This window comes from Clarias gariepinus, chromosome 2 (genome assembly GCF_024256425.1).
Source record: "Clarias gariepinus isolate MV-2021 ecotype Netherlands chromosome 2, CGAR_prim_01v2, whole genome shotgun sequence".
Classification (NCBI taxonomy): domain Eukaryota; kingdom Metazoa; phylum Chordata; class Actinopteri; order Siluriformes; family Clariidae; genus Clarias; species Clarias gariepinus.
In genome coordinates, this window is record NC_071101.1 from 1,366,228 (window position 1) to 1,384,073 (window position 17,846).

General features: G+C 40.3%; 1 long non-coding RNA gene and 1 gene segment (V, D, J or C); one reads left to right on the top strand and one right to left on the bottom strand.

The window, feature by feature from the left end:
- Window positions 1-14,580: 14,580 nt before the first annotated feature.
- LOC128512228 (uncharacterized) lies at window positions 14,581-15,980 on the bottom strand. Its single transcript, XR_008356272.1, has 2 exons — window positions 15,852-15,980; window positions 14,581-15,056 (listed from the first exon to the last, which is right to left on the bottom strand). It is a non-coding gene; the product is annotated as an uncharacterized LOC128512228 (long non-coding RNA).
- Window positions 15,981-16,013: 33 nt separating this feature from the next.
- LOC128512145 (Ig kappa chain V region 3381-like) lies at window positions 16,014-17,559 on the top strand. The segment is given in 2 exon segments: window positions 16,014-16,166; window positions 16,294-17,559. Coding segments are annotated over 2 exon segments (441 nt in total).
- Window positions 17,560-17,846: the final 287 nt, after the last annotated feature.

Consider the following 17,846-nt stretch of genomic DNA (forward strand, 5'->3'; position numbering starts at 1 on the left):
ACTGTAACCTGAAGTTTGCCCTCGGCATCAGTCGGCATTTTTTTCCCATCCTCGATGCTCATTCCAGGTGTTGATGAGCCCATTCCCACACGTGTTTTCTCCTTTTAAATGTCTCATTGACTGTAGTTGAATTAATGAAATGATTGTTCCATGAAAATAGAGAAGAATGATACCTAGTACACATTGAAATAGAGTCAGTTTTGTTCTTAAGTACATGATCGAGGTTTATACAGATTGGATTGGGGAATGATGGTGTGTATAGTGTGTATGGTGAAGTAAAATAACTACCCTTCAGTGAACTGCACAAAAAAAAACTGCCTTAAGTTTGTGTTACGGCATGAAACAGTGGATATGAAGATTAACAAACATAAGTGTTACACTCACCTATTTTATCAATTACATCATATTATAAAGAGATAACATGCATTTATCTATTCTACCTTTTCTTTCCTTTTTTTCTAAAAAGTGACTCTCAGCGATTTGACCTTTTAAAAAAAAAGTTAGTCAATGAGCATCAGAACATTACGCACTCCGAATCACGAGTCAAGACCAAACCTAAGACTAAGTGTGTAGACTGGTTATATATTATCCTTAATGAGTTGACACAAAACTGTACAGTACACTATATATTCACAGTGTTATTAATGATCTGTGGGTTATTCAGAGACATACAGTACTGTGAGTGATGTTACTATTACATGACACTGCTGTGGTGAAACAACCAGCACGCTAAAGGAAGTGAATAAAACTTTAAGATTACTAGCTCTAGTCTGCATCACTGTTGTTGTATTGGGTTGTAGTGCAGTAAGTTACACAGTGATCTATTGTGTGAGGAACACGACATAATCATGTTAATGACAGATTATTTTAACCCTCACGCTGTGTTCCGGTCAAATCTGACCGATTTACAAGTTTCCTATCTAAAAAAGTACAATAAATTTTATCTATTTTTCATGAGGTTCAATGACTTTGTTCGCACATGGCTTTTGAACACATGAAATACATTTGAAATATTTTTATAAACATTTGTGTGTTTTATGGAACTTTTATATACTTATGGTGTTCCAGGTCAGAAATGACCAGTCATTGGAAATTAATGGGAAAGAATACAATTATATTGAATATTTGAATATTTGTTATAGTCAAAATAATATCTTGTAATGTTTTTTTCCTAAAAAAATGAGTGGTATGAGCAAAAGTTAATGAGGCCTGCAGGACACACAGAGCAAATACAAGTTCAAAACATGTAATGTTCACATGAGCTGAAGTTGATAAAAAGATCTAATATAACACTATGTGATAATAAATGTATAATTGTGGATGTATAATGAAATAAAATGCTCCGGTCAAACATAACTGGGAAGATCATGAGTGTAAGCCAAAAACTAACACAACATGAGGGTTAAGACACAAACATGATGGACAATCTCACTGCTGCCAGCTAACAGTAGATTAAAGAGAATAAATTCCAGTGTAGAAATGGGCTTTAACCTCTTTGTGTTAACTCAGATTTAACTGAGAATTAGGAAGGCAGGTAAAGAGAGCAATTGAAAATGCCATGTGTGTTGAACTGGAGAGTTAGAGTTTTTCTAGCAAAAAGTGAGTGTTGGTGTACATGTGAATGAATGGCGGCTGCTCTAAGACTACAATGGAAGCTCCACTTCCTCTACTATGTAAAAAATTTAATGCTCATATATGCACTGTCGTATTTATATTGTTTTTAATAAAAGTGCGCTACTTCATGACTAGCTTGTTCAGAATCAGGTATTTATTGTAGATTGATTGACGCGATTTTCTTGTCATACATTTCCGTGCAGCACAGCGCGTTAAACCCTCCTGAAGCCCAGCTTTACTGGAGCTCTATGGGCAGCACAGAGGAGCTTCTTCACCGCAGAAAAGCTGGACAGTAATTGGATAATTGCACCAAAATCGTCACTTTCAGGGAGGCTTAGCGTCTTCTCTGGGAGTGAATGGAACAGTGGACGGGCCAGGACGCTGGGCTGCTGCATGATGATTGGAGGAGCTGTTTAAAGGGCGGAACCCCTTTTTTGATTGACAGCATGTCTTAAGTATACATCAGCGCTACAGAGATTCGAGTTCAGTCCCATGCGGATTTGCAGGTGAAGTGGTACGACGAAATGCTGCACTCTGTAATGTTTGCTGGTGATATAAACCCATTTTGTTTGTACAAATCATTCTTTAAATAATAAAAAAAAAAACATTATAGTGTTCTTGACTTTGCTCCTTGTTTCAGCATTGTAAAGTTAGTTCGTTCATATAATTAAAGTAGCTCGTGGAAGGGGAAGCTAGCCAACTAGCAAGCTGTGCATAATGGCAGACGCAGACGGGGCTAATATTGTTGACCTGCTTTTGGCAAAACCATTTCGTAGTCTTCCTTACGAGGAGAGACTCAGAATTAAACAGCAGGGCAGAGCAATGCCCAAGATTGAGAATTTACTTTTAATTTACAGAGGGAGAGATATTGATCCTTTCTCAATACAGCAAACTCCACTAAGCAAATGATTAATGATAATTTCCATGGATAAAAAGTGGGAGAAAAAAGGTGGAGCTTTAGAGGTTGATGTTGTAAAAAGCTTTAGATGAACAGATTCTGTCTTCGGTGTGAAGGGAAGTTACAGTTCCTCAGGCTCTGACGGCTCTAACATTACGGTCAGGGACAGCGAGGCTGGATCCAGCAGCAGGTCAGTGATGATGATGCTGACCAACACCTCTCCCCTCCTCTACCTAAGTCCAGTGAAGAGGACAGCCATCAAATTGGCCATCAAACTGAACAGGTAGGCTGGAGTAAAACCAGTAGCAGCATTAGCTCACGCTAGTAAACTAGTTATGTATTTTAATTATTATGGTAGTCAATAGAAAGAGATGTTTTAAAGGTCTTGGATATGATCAGTTCATAGAAGGCATTGCTGAGAGAAGTAAACAACTTCTCCGTTCCTCTCCATGACAATCTACAACAGGGGAAAAATAAAGGTAAGTGTCTAGTAAAAAGACTTCATGTTACTATGCAGTTTGACACACAATTTCAAACATTTTATATAATGCAAGCTTTTAGTAATGCTGTGTACAATTATTGGGTTTTGCTATTTAGGAATGCTGCAGAATTTTGCCCCATTCGTTAACACACATCATGTCCATGAAGAGACAGACGTGTGTGTCCCTGTCCCCTGATTAAGATGTCCTTAGTGGTGTTCCTGAAAAGAGAGTCAAGTTCTTAAGTTATCCCTTACCCACTGCTCAGGATGTAAAGCTGGTGTAAAAATCAGCTGATACACAGGCAGTTGATTTACACACAGTTCACTGTGAGAAGGAAAACACACAAGTATACAGATTATAAGCTGTATAAACGCACATTTAATGACTTTATAACAAAATAGATAGATACAAACAAAACAAAAACCTCTTTTATTGACTAACATTCATTCTTGTCACGAACAGGGTGTAATGACAGGTGTTGATCGCCATGGGCGGAGAGAGCAGGCATAGAGGCAAAGGGGTTGTGTAACCAAAAAAAGTCGGTTTTAATGACGGTAAACACAAAAGTATAAATAAAGACACAAAAACAAAGGAACAACTAAACTCAAACAATACTTAATAACTTTGGGTTAACACGGGCTCTCTGGCAGGACACAGGCTGAAGGACGAATAACACACATCCTGTGGCGTAACACAGGCAGGAGGACGAAACACTGGAAAGGACACACAAACTACGCATGGAGCTGAGACTGGACACAACAAGAAAACACATCCGACGAGATGGGAGAGAGACGGGAGACAGCAACACTAGACACGCGACACTAGACAGAGAGACGAGACTAGGGCTAAAGACATGGCAATCAGCTAGGCATGGCTTTTAGCTAAACATGGTTAAGAGTACTTAATAAGAGTACTTAATGCACTAAGCTACACTTACCTAATAGCTCAACACACACTAGGGAAATGGGGCACAGAAACACAGAGACAAGGGATACCCAGTGGCTAGGCTAGGGGACACTCAAAGGCTAGGCTCACTGGGACACTAGGGAGGCGGGAAACAGAATAGCTAGAGACACAAAGGGGCTATGGCTAGAAGCATGCTAGTTAGTTCAACATAGATTTTAGCTAAACACACTCCTAGCCAAACACACACATATCTACTTACCTGCTCTAGCTAAACACACATTAGCAAGAGGACAAGAACAACAATACTTACATACACACATGGCACATGTGTTTAGTTCTATTTTTCCTAGTTTAATTTAATTTTTCTATTTAATTTTTCTATCTTATTTCTTTTATTCATATTTATTTCTTATTATAAGCTTAATTCTCTTTTAGGGTCACTGGCAGTCGTATAAGCATTTCACTACATTTCGTACTGTGTATAACTGTGTATGTGACAAATAAAATTTGAATTTGAATTTGAATTTGACACGACTGAATCAGCTCCACACACACAGAACATCTGCAGAAAACATTGCCAAACTGAGAGCCCAAGTCAACACAACTTAAATCAAAATATACACTAAACAAAGAACAAAACAAACCAAAACAAAATGCCCACACAAATGACAGTAGTTAAACCAATAATCCTCGACTGCCCCAAACAGTAACATCTAATTAATTTTATATATGAAACAATACCTGCTAAGTGTGTCCAGTTGCAAACTTAGTGAAAATGATAACGTTATCACACTATAATTCACTGTATATTCCACCATGATAAGTCCTGGAGCTACACTCACATGGTTCTGTGTTCACTGTGTCCTCGTCAGCCTCGAAATCCCATAGTGCCTTGTGCATTAGTTTTAGCATTTAGCTTGGAGCGCAGCATCTCGTTCCCGCCTTTTCAGGAAACAGGGTTACAGCAAAGTGCGTCGCACACTTGCTGCAGGGGAACACCTCTTGCCAGAGCGATAAATGAGACAACCCCCCTGGTTGTATGAGCCCTAATTCCTAGAGGCGAAGTGAGCCCACACGCCTCATAGGAGAGGGCAATAGCACCTCTCACTCGGTGGTTGCGGCCCCCATAGCATATAAAGAGCTGATCTGACATACGCCACTGGCCAGTGCGGTGGACGTAAATCTGAAGAGCACGTACTGGACACAGTAAGTGAAGTCTCTCCTGCTCCAGAGCTGTAAAAGGCGGAGGACAGAAGGCTTCAAGAACAACAGGGTGCATGGTTGAGAATGGAACTTTCGGAAGATAGTTCTGGTGAGGATGCAGAATGGCCCTAACTAGCCCAGGGGCAAAGTCTAGGCAGGATGGGGAGACTGACAAGGTGTGCAGATCTCCAACTCTCTTCAGAGAGGTAATGACCATCAGAAAAACCATCTTAAGTGTCAGAAACCTGACAGGCGCTGACTCTAGTGGTTCGAAAGGTGTGTCTATTAGACCTTCGAGCACGATAGATAAATCCCATGACGGGACAGTAGCTCTAATGGGTGGCCTCAATCGTTTAGCTCCACGAATAAAACGGGCAACTAAAGGGCGCTTTCCCACCGTTACCCCATCAGTCGGAATGTGAAATAGCGGCTACGTACATCCTGAGAGTACTAGGGCACAAGCCCGAGGACAACTTTTCCTGCAGGAACTCCAGCACTGAAACAATTCAGCAATGGACTGGGTCTACCTGCTTCGTTATGCACCAACTTTCAAATACATTCCATTTGAGGGCATAGGCGTTCCTAGTGAGAGGGAGCCCTAGCATTTAAAATAGTGTCAATAATGCTGGCTGAAAGACCAGCTTGACTTAGTTGGTCCCGTTCAGGGGCCAAAGGTGAAGGTTCCAAAGCTCGGGCCGGGGATGAAATATTGTCCCCTGTTCCCCTGTTCCCCCATTTTGAAGCTGCATTTATTTATTTTTAGATAGCGGTTCAGCCCGCAAAAATCTAAAAATTGGACGCAGCCCCCCATTCCTCTTGGGAACCAAGAGATACCGATTGTAGTAGCCTGACTCTCTGTCTGGTAGAGAAAACATGTTTTATGGCCCCTATTCCCAGCAACTTCTGGAAAGCGGAGGGTGACGTGAGAACTGAATCCTGTAGCCTTTTTCTACAGTCTTTAGCACCCAGGTAAATATGCCTGGCAGTAGCTTCCACGTTGCCAGTTTCTCCGAAAGGGGCAAGTCTTAGCACTTCGGCTGCAAGGGGGGGCAGGTACAGCAGGAGTACAGCAGGATATGACCATAAGACTAACCGAAGGAAGGACTTCCCAATCGGAAGAGAGGGCAAGAGAAAGGAGAGAAGAATCTGTCTCGCGCGCCTTGGCCAGATCGACTTGTGAGCTCCAGGAGTGCAGCGCGGCTGGTGGTTCTCTAAAGAACGCGAGGTGCGCGTGGAGCACCTTCATGGGGAGAAGATCACAATGTTCGCAGTCTTCGTGAAGCGTGCTTTTTGCCCAAACACTCAAAGCAAAAAGTGTGGAGATCACCCTCCAAAAGGAAATTTTCACAAGGAGGGGGACATCTCGTTTTAAACTCGGCCATTTTATAGGTGAGTTAACACTTTTCTTTGCTTTTAATATGCTTTGCTTGTACACACATGCGCACAATGCGGTGAAGACAAAAGATCTGAGGAATGTTTCCGGTTTACTTCTGTTTATAACCTACAGGTGCGTCTCATCAGATGACTTCACCTGACCGAGGTTATATAAGCCAAAATTTGGAGTGTTTGATACACACAAGCTTCACAAATGGCAACACGAAAAGATGTTCCCATAGCATTTTCACGCAGCATCGAGTGTAGCCTTTAAAACAATGTGAACAGTGGAGCAGCAATAATTAAGAGCAGCTAGTCTAAATAACAGCTACACACATGTTTAAAGTGGGCTGGGATCTGAAATAAAAAAACAGACTTAGGAATGAGATTGTCCAGTTTTAACGTTTTTTTGCTGGTCCTTCCAATCTCTAGCAGCAGCGTTCTGAAAAGACGACAGGCCAAAAACAGAAGAAGCCTTAGGAACTGTCAGCAGAATCAGGTTAGCAGATCGAGTGTTATACCTAGAAGCAAAAGAGTGTAACAATTCTTGTAAGTAAGGAGGGCACAAACCGAGGAGAGTTTTGTAAATTTCCAGATATCAGTGGATTTTGCGGCAGGTATACAATGAAGACCAGTTGAGAGAAGAATACAGGGTACAGTGATGAGTTTTGAAAGGAGCTTTTGTTATAAACCGTTATAAACAGAGTGGTAGAGAACATCAAGCTTTTGAAGCAGGCCTTTGGATGCTGATCTATAAATAACATTACCATAATCAAACATGGGGAGAATGGTCATTTGCACCAGAGTTTTCCTAGCAGATTTTGTAAATGAAGAACACATTCTATAAAAGAACCCAAGTTTTGATTTGATCTTAAACTTCAAATTATTAATGTGTTTTGAAAATAACAGAGTGTTATCTAGCCAAATACCCAGATATTTATATTCAGTCGTCTGATCCAATGGTGTCCCATCAAGGGAGCAGATACTTGGAAAGCTTGATGGAACATGACCTTTTTCGAACCACATGACTTTAGTTTTGGAAGTATTTAGCTGAAGATGCAAATTGGGAAAGGTCAGTTGCAATCTATTAAAACTGAGTTGAAGTTGCTGCAAAACTGCAGCAGGAGAAGGACCTGTAGAGTAAAGAATTGTATCATCGGCGTAAAGATGTATAAATGAGTCTGTAACAGAATTAGCTACAGTGTTAATATAAATAGAAAAAAGTGTAGGTCCAAGTATTGATCCTTGTGGGACACCATTGGTGACTGGGAGAGGCTGGGAAAGAAGTTGTTTAGATTTCACAGACTGCACTCCATCACTTAGATAATTATAAAACCAAGACAAGGATTTGTCGGAGAAGCCAGTATTATAAAGCCTATCAATAAGACGTTTGTGATTGACAGAGTCAAAGGCCTTGGCCAAGTCAATGAAAATAGCAGCACAGTACAATTTAGAGTCCAATGCAGAATAGATATCATTTAAGACTTTAAGAGTTGCTGTTAAACACCCAAACCCAGTTCTAAATCCTGATTGAGCAGGTGATAAGATGTTGTGAGCTTCCAAGTATTCAGTGAGTTGACCATTTACAAGTTTTTCCAAAACCTTAGAGATACATGGCAAAACAGAAATAGGCCTATAACAATTGGGATCTGACCAATCACCACCCTTAAGAAAAGGGAGCACTAACGCTGACTTCGAAGCACGAGGGATTTGCCCTGTGTGTAAATAAACATTGAGTATATCTGTGATGGGAACAGCAATAATAGAGGCAGCAATTTAGAAAAAGGCAGGATCCACCTCATCAGTCCCAGCTGATTTTTTGGAATCTAGCCTGAGCAATTCTTCCAGAACTTCCTCCTCTGAAATGAACCGCAAAATGAAACTATGGGAATAGGAGGGTAGTAGTGTAGGATGAGGGAGAGTTGGAGGAGATGCAGTAGAGCAATTAATAGGATTTATAGATGATGAAACAAAATTAGATGAATCAAGGGTTAAACCAGAAGTTATAAAATGCTTATTAAGAAGCTCCAACATATTCTTCTTGTCTGATACTACAGTGTTCTCTAAGTAGAGTGAAGGAGCTAGCTTACAAGATGGTTTATTTTCCATCTCCTTTACCGTATTCCAGAATTTTTTAGGATCAGAGCTACTAAGAGAAAACTGCTTCTTAAAATATTCTGTTTTAGCCTTGCGAACAGCTTGTAAAGAATTATTTTTAAGTTGCTTGAAAACCAAAATATCTGCTGGGGATCTAGAGTGTCGAGCCTTGCGCCGGAGTAAGCTCTGGGGTAAACCAAGGACTATGTCGATCCTTTACTCTGAGTCTTTTTATCGGGGCATGTTTATCAACAACAGCCCCAAAAAACTTAATAAATACCAAGCCTCATCTACAGTTGGAACCAGACTGATTCTAGACCATTTAACATCTGCCATGTTGTGTAAAAAATGCTTGATGAAAATTTTTTTTAAAACTTCAATTCAATTCAATTTTATTTTATTTGTATAGCGCTTTTAAAAGCAGCAGTCAAAGCAGCTTTACACAGTCAAAAAAATTATTTAAGTTTGTATAAAATGTGAATTTGTATGAATCAAAATGGTCAGTTTGTCCCTGGTGAGCAAGCCGAGGGCAACAGTGGCAAGGAAAAACTCCCTGAGATGATAATAGGAAGAAACCTTGAGAGGAACCAGACTCAACAGGGAACCCATCCTCATTTGGGTAAAACAGAAAGCAGTAAATGATTTGCATTTATACAGTGTGTAGGGTGGGAGGCAGTTCAGCTATAATAGCTGATGTTAATTGATGTTAATATGGAGTCCAGGTAGTTATTGAAGACCCAGGAAGACTTGTAAGAAGTTCCAGTCATGAACTATCGAACTGTCAAGTCCCCAGAGAAACAGTTGCCAACACCAGTCAAGGCCAGAACCGTCTTCTAGGTAGAGAGAACCATCTCCAGACACCAGACGCATCCCGGAGAGACACACGGGCATCCATCTGACGAGATCTTCAGCCAGAAGCGGGGCACCAGGATGGGTCAGACAGGTCCGGAGGGCAGAGGGAGTCTGGATCACTGGCAGCTCAGGAACGACATGTGTAGCTCGACAGTGAGAGAGAAAGAGTGAAAGGGGGAGACAGGAGGAGAGAAGAAAGAGAAAGACGGGGGGGAAGAGAAGAAGAGGAGAGATGGCAGTTAGGTATGGTCACAGTCACACAATGTATAATGTGAATGTATATTAACTGTAGAGTGCAAGCAGAGACTCCGGCAGGACTAACTATGACAGCATAACTAAAAGGGAGAGCCAGAAGGAAACACAGACATGAGGGCTTCCTGACATGTAAAGCAAACAATCACCTCACCGTCAGCAAACCTGAGTGATCAATGAGAGTGAGGAAGACAGCATCCAAACATACCAGTTCACCATAATACTCTACGTCCATGAGACCCCCAGATCTGCTCCTTTACCTATGGCAAATCTATTTATAAAAATGCTTGGCTAAATAAATAGGTTTTTAGCCTGGACTTAAACACTGAGACTGTGTCTAAGTCCTGAACACTATTTGGAAGACTATTCCATAATTTTGGGGCTTTGTAAGAAAAAGCTCTGCCCCCAGCTGTATTTTTCATAATACGCGGTACTGACAAGCAGCCTGCATCCTTTGATCGAAGTAGGCGTGGCGGATCGTAAGACACTAGCAGTTCGCTCAGGTACTGCGGCGCGAGACCATTTAATGCTTTATATGTGAAATATAATGACAATGACAATGCGAAATTTCACAGGGAGCCAATGGAGTGAAGATAAGATAGGGGTGATGTGCTCATATCTTCTGGTTCTAGTGAGGACTCTCGCTGCTGCATTCTGGACTAGCTGAAGCTTATTTATGCATCTAGCTGAACAACCAGACAGTAAGGCATTACAATAGTCCAACCTAGAGGTGATAAAAGCATGAACTAGTTTTTCTGCGTCATTTAGCGACAATAAATGTCTTATCCTGGCAATATTTCTGAGGTGAAAGAATGCTATCCTGGTAATATTATCTACATGTGCTTCAAATGAAAGGCTGGAATCAATGATCACACCAAGGTCTTTCACTGTTGCATTTGATGGAACAGAAAGGCCATCTAAAGTTACGGTGTGATCTAAAATTTTACTCCTAGCTGTATGCGGTCCTATGACTAGAACTTCTGTCTTATCCGGATTTAGCAGAAGGAAGTTAATTAGCATCCAATTTCTTATGTCCTGCACACATTGCTCAACTTTAGTAAGCTGTTTTTTCTCATCAGGTTTTGCTGAGACATATAACTGTGTATCGTCTGCATAACAATGAAAACTAATACCATGCTTACGGATTATGTTGCCCAGAGGAAGCATGTAAAGGGAAAAAAGCAGTGGACCTAAAACTGAACCCTGCGGAACGCCAATCTCCACTAGAGAACATGCAGAATAATCACCATTTAAGTCTACATACTGATAACGATGGGTCAGATAGGATCTGAGCCAGGAGAGGGCTGTACCCTTAATTTCTACTACATTTTCTAATCTGTGAAGAAGAATAGTATGATCAACTGTGTCAAAAGCTGCACTGAGGTCAAGTAATACAAGCATAGTTACACAACCCTGATCAGAGGCCAATAGAATGTCATTTACTACTTTAACGAGTGCTGTCTCTGTACTGTGATGAGGCCTAAATCCTGACTGATACAGTTCATGTATGCCATTTCTATGTATATATGAGCATAGCTGCTCCGCTACTATCTTTTCCAGAATCTTAGAGATAAAGGGGAGGTTTGATATTGGCCTGTAACTGGACAGCTGACAGGGGTCGAGGTCAGGTTTCTTAATTATTGGTTTGATAACTGTTAATTTAAAAGATTTTGGAACATAACCAATGCTGAGTGAAGAATTAATTATTCTCAACAGGGGTTCTGTTATTGCTGGTACTATCTGTTTAAGAAAATTTGTCGGTACAGGATCTAATATACAGGTTGATGAATTTGAAGAAGATATGAGTGAAATTAGTTCATTCTCTTCAAGGGGAGTAAAGTATTCTAGGTTCTGATCTGACATGGCTAGATTAACATCTGCATCAATTACATTGTTCGGTTTCAAAACCTCAATTTTATGCCTAATATTTACAATTTTATTATTAAAAAAGTTCATGAAGTCCTCACTATTGCATGATGTTGTTGTGGAGATTTCTGCAGTGGTCTTATTTCTGGTTAATTTGGCTACAGCATTAAATAAGAATCTGGGATTATTTTTATTATTTTCTATAAGAGTGGAGAGATATGTTGATCTAGCTACACTAAGAGCTTTTCTATAGTTCAGGATGCTCTCCTTCCATGCTATTTGAAATACTAGTAATTTAGTTTGACGCCATTTACGTTCTAATTTCCGAGCGGTCTGTTTTAAAGTGCGCGTGTGATCGTTATACCAGGGAGCAAGTTTCTTATCTCTAATAATTTTTCTTTTAACTGGAGCTACATTATCTAAGGTATAGCGAAATGTCGACTCTAAATATTCAGTCGCCTGATCAAGTTCTGTGGGGTCAGACGGTGATCTAATCGAAGTTGGGAACTCTGGGAGATTACTGATAAAACTCTGTTTGGTAGTTGATGTGAATGTACGTTTCATACGGTAGCGCGGCGCTGTGTGTACATTATTATTGTGACACACTTGAATTGAGACAAGATAGTGATCTGAGATAACTTCAGATAGTGGAATTGTGAATAAATTTCTTATACTTAATCCGAATAATATTATTAAATCTAAAGTGTGACCTGCTTTATGAGTGGGTCCTACCACACACTGATTTACTCCTACCGAGTCCAGTATGGACATAAATGCTGTTCTCAGAGGGTCTTCTGGGTTTTCAAAATGAATATTAAAATCTCCAGCAATTAACACTTTGTCTACAGAAACGACTAGGTTTGAGAGGAAATCTGCAAATTCACTAAGAAATTCCGAGTACGGCCCTGGAGGTCTGTAAATGACAATTAGCGGGATCGACTGAGCTGACTTAATATAGTTAAATACACTTATGTTACTATAAAGAATTTCAAATGAATTAAATTTGTGTCTGTGTTTTTGTACAATAGTCAAATTATCATTGTGAATAACTGCGACGCCTCCTTCTCTACCAGTTAACCGAGGCTGGTGTATGTAGCTGTATCCAGGAGGACTAGCTTCATTTAGAGCTACATACTCGTCCTGTTTAATCCAGGTTTCTGTTAAACAGAGTATATCAAATTTCTGATCTGTGATAATTTCATTAACTATAACTGCTTTATAACCTGTTAAAAACCCGTTTATAACAGAATTGAGTCGGTTTCTTGATGGAGCAGCCATTTCGAACACATGCAGTAAAACAGTGATCACTAATATCAGAACAAAATACCCCAGAGTAATGCTTATGAGGAGAGTTTGTTAAAATGATATCAATGTAGCCTTGTCTGTAGATTTGGCGTCATACCTAGTGGGGGAGCAGATAATTTGATATAAATTTAGTGCATCAAATTGTTGAATGACTTTATCGGGTGGTTTAGTCATATCCCAGTTTAGATCACCAAGGAGCACAAATTCAGTTTTGATCAAGGGGCCAACACACTGGACAATGTCGTCAGGGTACAGGCCGGGGTGGATGGAGGGCGATAGCAGCCAGTCACTGACAAATGTAAAAGTAAAATTATTAGTGAATTCAATGTTTAGAACAAGCAGGTCAAATTGCTTGGGAACTGATTTAGATAAGGCAATTGAGCACTTAAGATGTTCTTTGGTATAAATTGCCACGCCACCTCCTTTGGAGGACCTGTCCTGTCTAAACAGATTGTAGCCAGATAAATTTAAGTCAGGATAGGAGATGGGTTTTTTTAACCAGGTTTCAGTAATTACCAGGAATTCAGGATTTGAGCTCTCAACCCAAATTTTTAAGTTTGCCATCTTTGGTAGGAGGCTTCTCGAATTTATATAAAGAAACCCCAGGCTCTTTCTGGCACAAAAGTCATTAAAGGACAGGTCATTTAAGGCTGGGTCAGGACCAGGATTAACATGCACATTACCTGAAATCATGAGTAAAAGAACATAGTGTAATGTCTGTAAATAGTGCAGTGTCGTTATTTATGTCTGTACGTGTGTGTGTGTGTGTGTGTGTGTGTGTGTGTGTGAACATACTTTAGTCTGATTTAGGTTCTGTTTCAGGGTTTTGTGAATTGTAGACTTCAAGAGAAAATTTTATTACTAGCTCCTTTGAAATAGATGGACACAGCGACATTACAGTAATCATGATAAGTTAATAAATATAATAGCAAAAGTAATTATTCAGTAGTGTTAGTGTTTTACAATAAACTGAACCAACTTTCACTTTTATTTTCTTGGCGTGTGTTTATAGTGTGTTCCACAGATATTATTAAGGAATAAAAACAAAGATCACTCCTCTGGTCTCCACCAAAGCCCTCCTGCCCCACACTCTACTGCATTTATTGTTGCCCCTGACAGAAGGTGTGTTTCAGGAGATCATCAAGCACCAGCTCCAGAGGTCAGTGTGTGAGGAGAGAACAGGCCTACCTAATACACACTACTGCTTTATTCCAAAACCTCCTGCTCTCTTTTACAAACACACCATGTACCTGGAAGTGTGTGTGGTGTGAGTTCCACACGCTACTGATCAGGACACACCCAGTCCCCAGTGTTACACATGAGTTTATATCTCACACAGCTTCACTTATAGTCTTACAATTGTTAATAGAAGAAGAGTTTACCCCGAATAACCTGGAAATTACACATCTGACCTTAAATGCAGCGTGTGTCTATTACTGACAGTGTCTAATTAATATTATAGTCATTAATATACTAAAAACTTCATGCAAATTGTACTGATGTGTTTACAGAGTGTGAAGGTGTTTAGTGGAAGTGTAGAGGAAGTGAGATTGAGATGAAGACGGCTGAGTGATCCTCTTTCTCCCAGAATAGAGCAGCACTTTCACCAGATGTTCAACTTTCTTCAGCCAAACTCACTGAAGCACAACACACAGCACTGAATCTACAGCTAAACACACTCTCTCATCACACTGATAATGACTATTAACTGGAATAAAAGAAGACACAATGTCCAAAATCAAGCTTTATTTCAGCAGAGCAAAACTACAGGAAGAGCAACAGGACAGTGAAGAGAGTAAAGACAGAAATGTCAGCATTGTGTAGAATTGAAACTCTATTGTAGATGGATGTGTAAGCAGCTCAGTGTTAAATTCTATCTTGGAGCTGTTAGCCTTCACACTGGCTCTTTCTGAATCTGACCGGATGATTGACGCCATCATGGGAGACCTTACAGAAAAATTCCTCCTCCTTTTCCCAGAGTGCTTTGCTGAGGGTCAGGGTGCTGCAGCGTGTGTAACTGTCCTTCTTCTGTTCTTCCGCGCTGGTCAGAACCCCGTCCTTCACCTCTGAGCCGTCCACCGTCCAGCTCACCAGCGCCCCCTGTGGAGAGTAGGCAGACAGCAGGCAGAGCAGCGAGGCCGATCCCTCAGACAGCTGCAGAGAGGAGGGAGGGAGCAGAGACACGGAGGGCTTCACCGTGGGACCGGCTGGAGACCACAAACACACAATAAACACACATTTACACACACTTACACAACATTTACTCATTACTGCTTATTCACATGACTGCAGTTCAGTAGAACTACTCAGCAGGAGAACATTTACTAGTTACTGCTTATATTGTGGAGCGACTCGGACTTTGATCAGCTTTATTCTGCGAGTGTATTCCAGTCCTCCTAAGTTGTTCTGTTACTTTTACATGTAGTCCTACAGAAAAATAAATCCACTGATTATGTAAATACACTGATATTCCACAGAATCAGGGCTGGAAAATGCAACATCACACCTTCCCTTTGAGTTTCCTGATAACAAGATTTACTCGATTACAAATCACATATCTGGCAAAAAGCCTGAGAAATCAGTTGAGTGATGGAAATAACCCCATCACACCACATCCACCTTTCTACACACTGTTTATCTTTGTTTGGAGATTCAACATCAGTACATCAGTAAAATTATAGAAGGCTAACAGGCACAGGATTAAGTTTTATACCATGTCCTTCACAGCACACAATATGAACTTAAGAAGCTGTGAATGGAAAAGTGCTCTGTTTACTGACCAACACACGGCACACTTATTCAGATAATATAGCAAACAATACTCTACACTCTTTACCTCTACAGTATAAATCCATATAAACAATTAAATGGTGATTCTGTATCATGTTTAAAATTTTGACTTGTCAGATTTCTACATAAAAATTAACAATAAAATAAATATGAGCTTAATTAAACAATCTAATGAAGAGAAAATGTAGAATTTTAAATAACTTGTGACTTACAGATGATGAGTTTGGTTCCTCCACCGAAAGTCCACCACAGTGATACATTCTAATGAAGCCGTCGTACAAAAACCTCTGTTACACTACAGTGACCACACACACACACACACACACACACACACACACACACAGAGACGTTTCCATAGAGAGAGGTTCCACTTTGCATTAGCAGCTCATGCTTCAGCGCTCTGCGAGTGTTTATAGCCCTGTGACTTTAACACTTCATGACTGAAAGCTGCTGCTCAGCGACTTCACCCACAGCAACCATGAGTTTGATCAGCGTCTTCATCTGCACACTGGCCCTCTGCGCTCGAGGTAACACAATGTTTTATCTTCTACTGTTCAGCTGACAAATCCATGTGAAGTAGGCCGACTAGATGAACTTCAAACTCAACATCATTATTAATGTAGGGAACCCATTTATTCTTCTGATTTTTTTCAGGATCCAGAGGTCAGGTGACTGTGACTCAGAGTCCTGCAGTGAAATCAGTTTCTCCAGGAGGCACAGTCACCATCAGCTGTAAAACCAGTACTGATGTGGATAATGATTGTGGTAGTTATAGTGATAAGGGCTGTTTGTCCTGGTATCAGCAGAAACCTGGAGAAGCTCCTAAACTCCTGATCTATTATGCTGACACTAGAGAATCAGGTATTCCATCACGTTTCAGTGGCAGTGGATCTGGATCTGATTTCACTCTGACCATCAGTGGAGTCCAGACTGAAGATGCTGGAGATTATTACTGTCAAAGTGCACATTATATCAGTAGTAGCTGGGTGTTGACACAGTGTTAGAGCGTCGTACAAAAACCTGTGTGAGTGTGACTGCTGCAGCTGGGACCTACTGCAGGTGCTAAGGGACACACACACACACACACACACACACACACACACACACACTACAGTAAGTAGACACAGTACACATAAACATTTACACGTGTATGAATTTCAATTTTTTCAAACAAAACATTTCAGTTATTAAAATATTCAGTTTTCATCAACCTTCAGTTCGTCTACATACAAAACAATCATCTAAAATCAAACACAGAAATCCCCTGAGGAGTTTCCCCCTAAAATACGTTACTCTGCCCCTGTGGAGTTCCACCTCATATTCACAGAAAAGCATGAGGACACGACTCATTTAATAAACATGTTACAGTTTTTCTCAATTGCTAAAACACAATTTCTGAAACCTTGCTCCATTTTCTGAAACCATTAAATGCAAAACCTTATCTTCAAGCATTATTTACCAAACCTCTGACTCCTCTTGCAAAATGAAACTTTCGCCTAAAAACAGTTTTACCTGTGTTCAAAATGAAACACTGCTCTCAAATTAAAAACAAAGTGATCAAAATGATATACACTATCAAGCAGTCAGTAAACAATAAAACAAAAAACAGAAAACACATTGTTCAAAACATTTAGTTCTCAGGCAGAAGCAAATTTTTAATCTCAACGTTTTGGGCCATACAATTTGTTCATTGTACAGTAAACAACATACAATGCACTGTACTACAGTATACAATACTAAAAGGGACAAAAATCAAAGAAGTAAACTTGATCAATTTGCTTCTTCTCGTCTTTGGGCTGGGTCAGGCCAGAGCACTTCGTCAACATCACAAGCAATATTGTCCCTTCTGAGGCAACGGAGGACAGAAGCCTCTTGTGTGCCGTATCCAGCCCTGACATGATTCCTCCCCTATATCACCACAAGCTAAATCCATGGCTTGCAGAAGATTTACTCTGGTGTAGGGTTGTCTATTATACACTTTTTATCTCCAAGAGGAGAAAAACTCGTCAATCGGATTCAGGAAAGGCGAGTATGGAGGGAGGTACAGGTTCATAAACTTCTCATTGATGTTAAACCATTCCCTTACCGGAGCAGCTCGGTGGAAACTGACATTGTCCCACACTATCACATAAATGGGAATGGGATTCTCATTTAGCTCTTGACCCTGATGGTCTTGAACCTAAAGCTCAAATAAAATATCTCTTAGA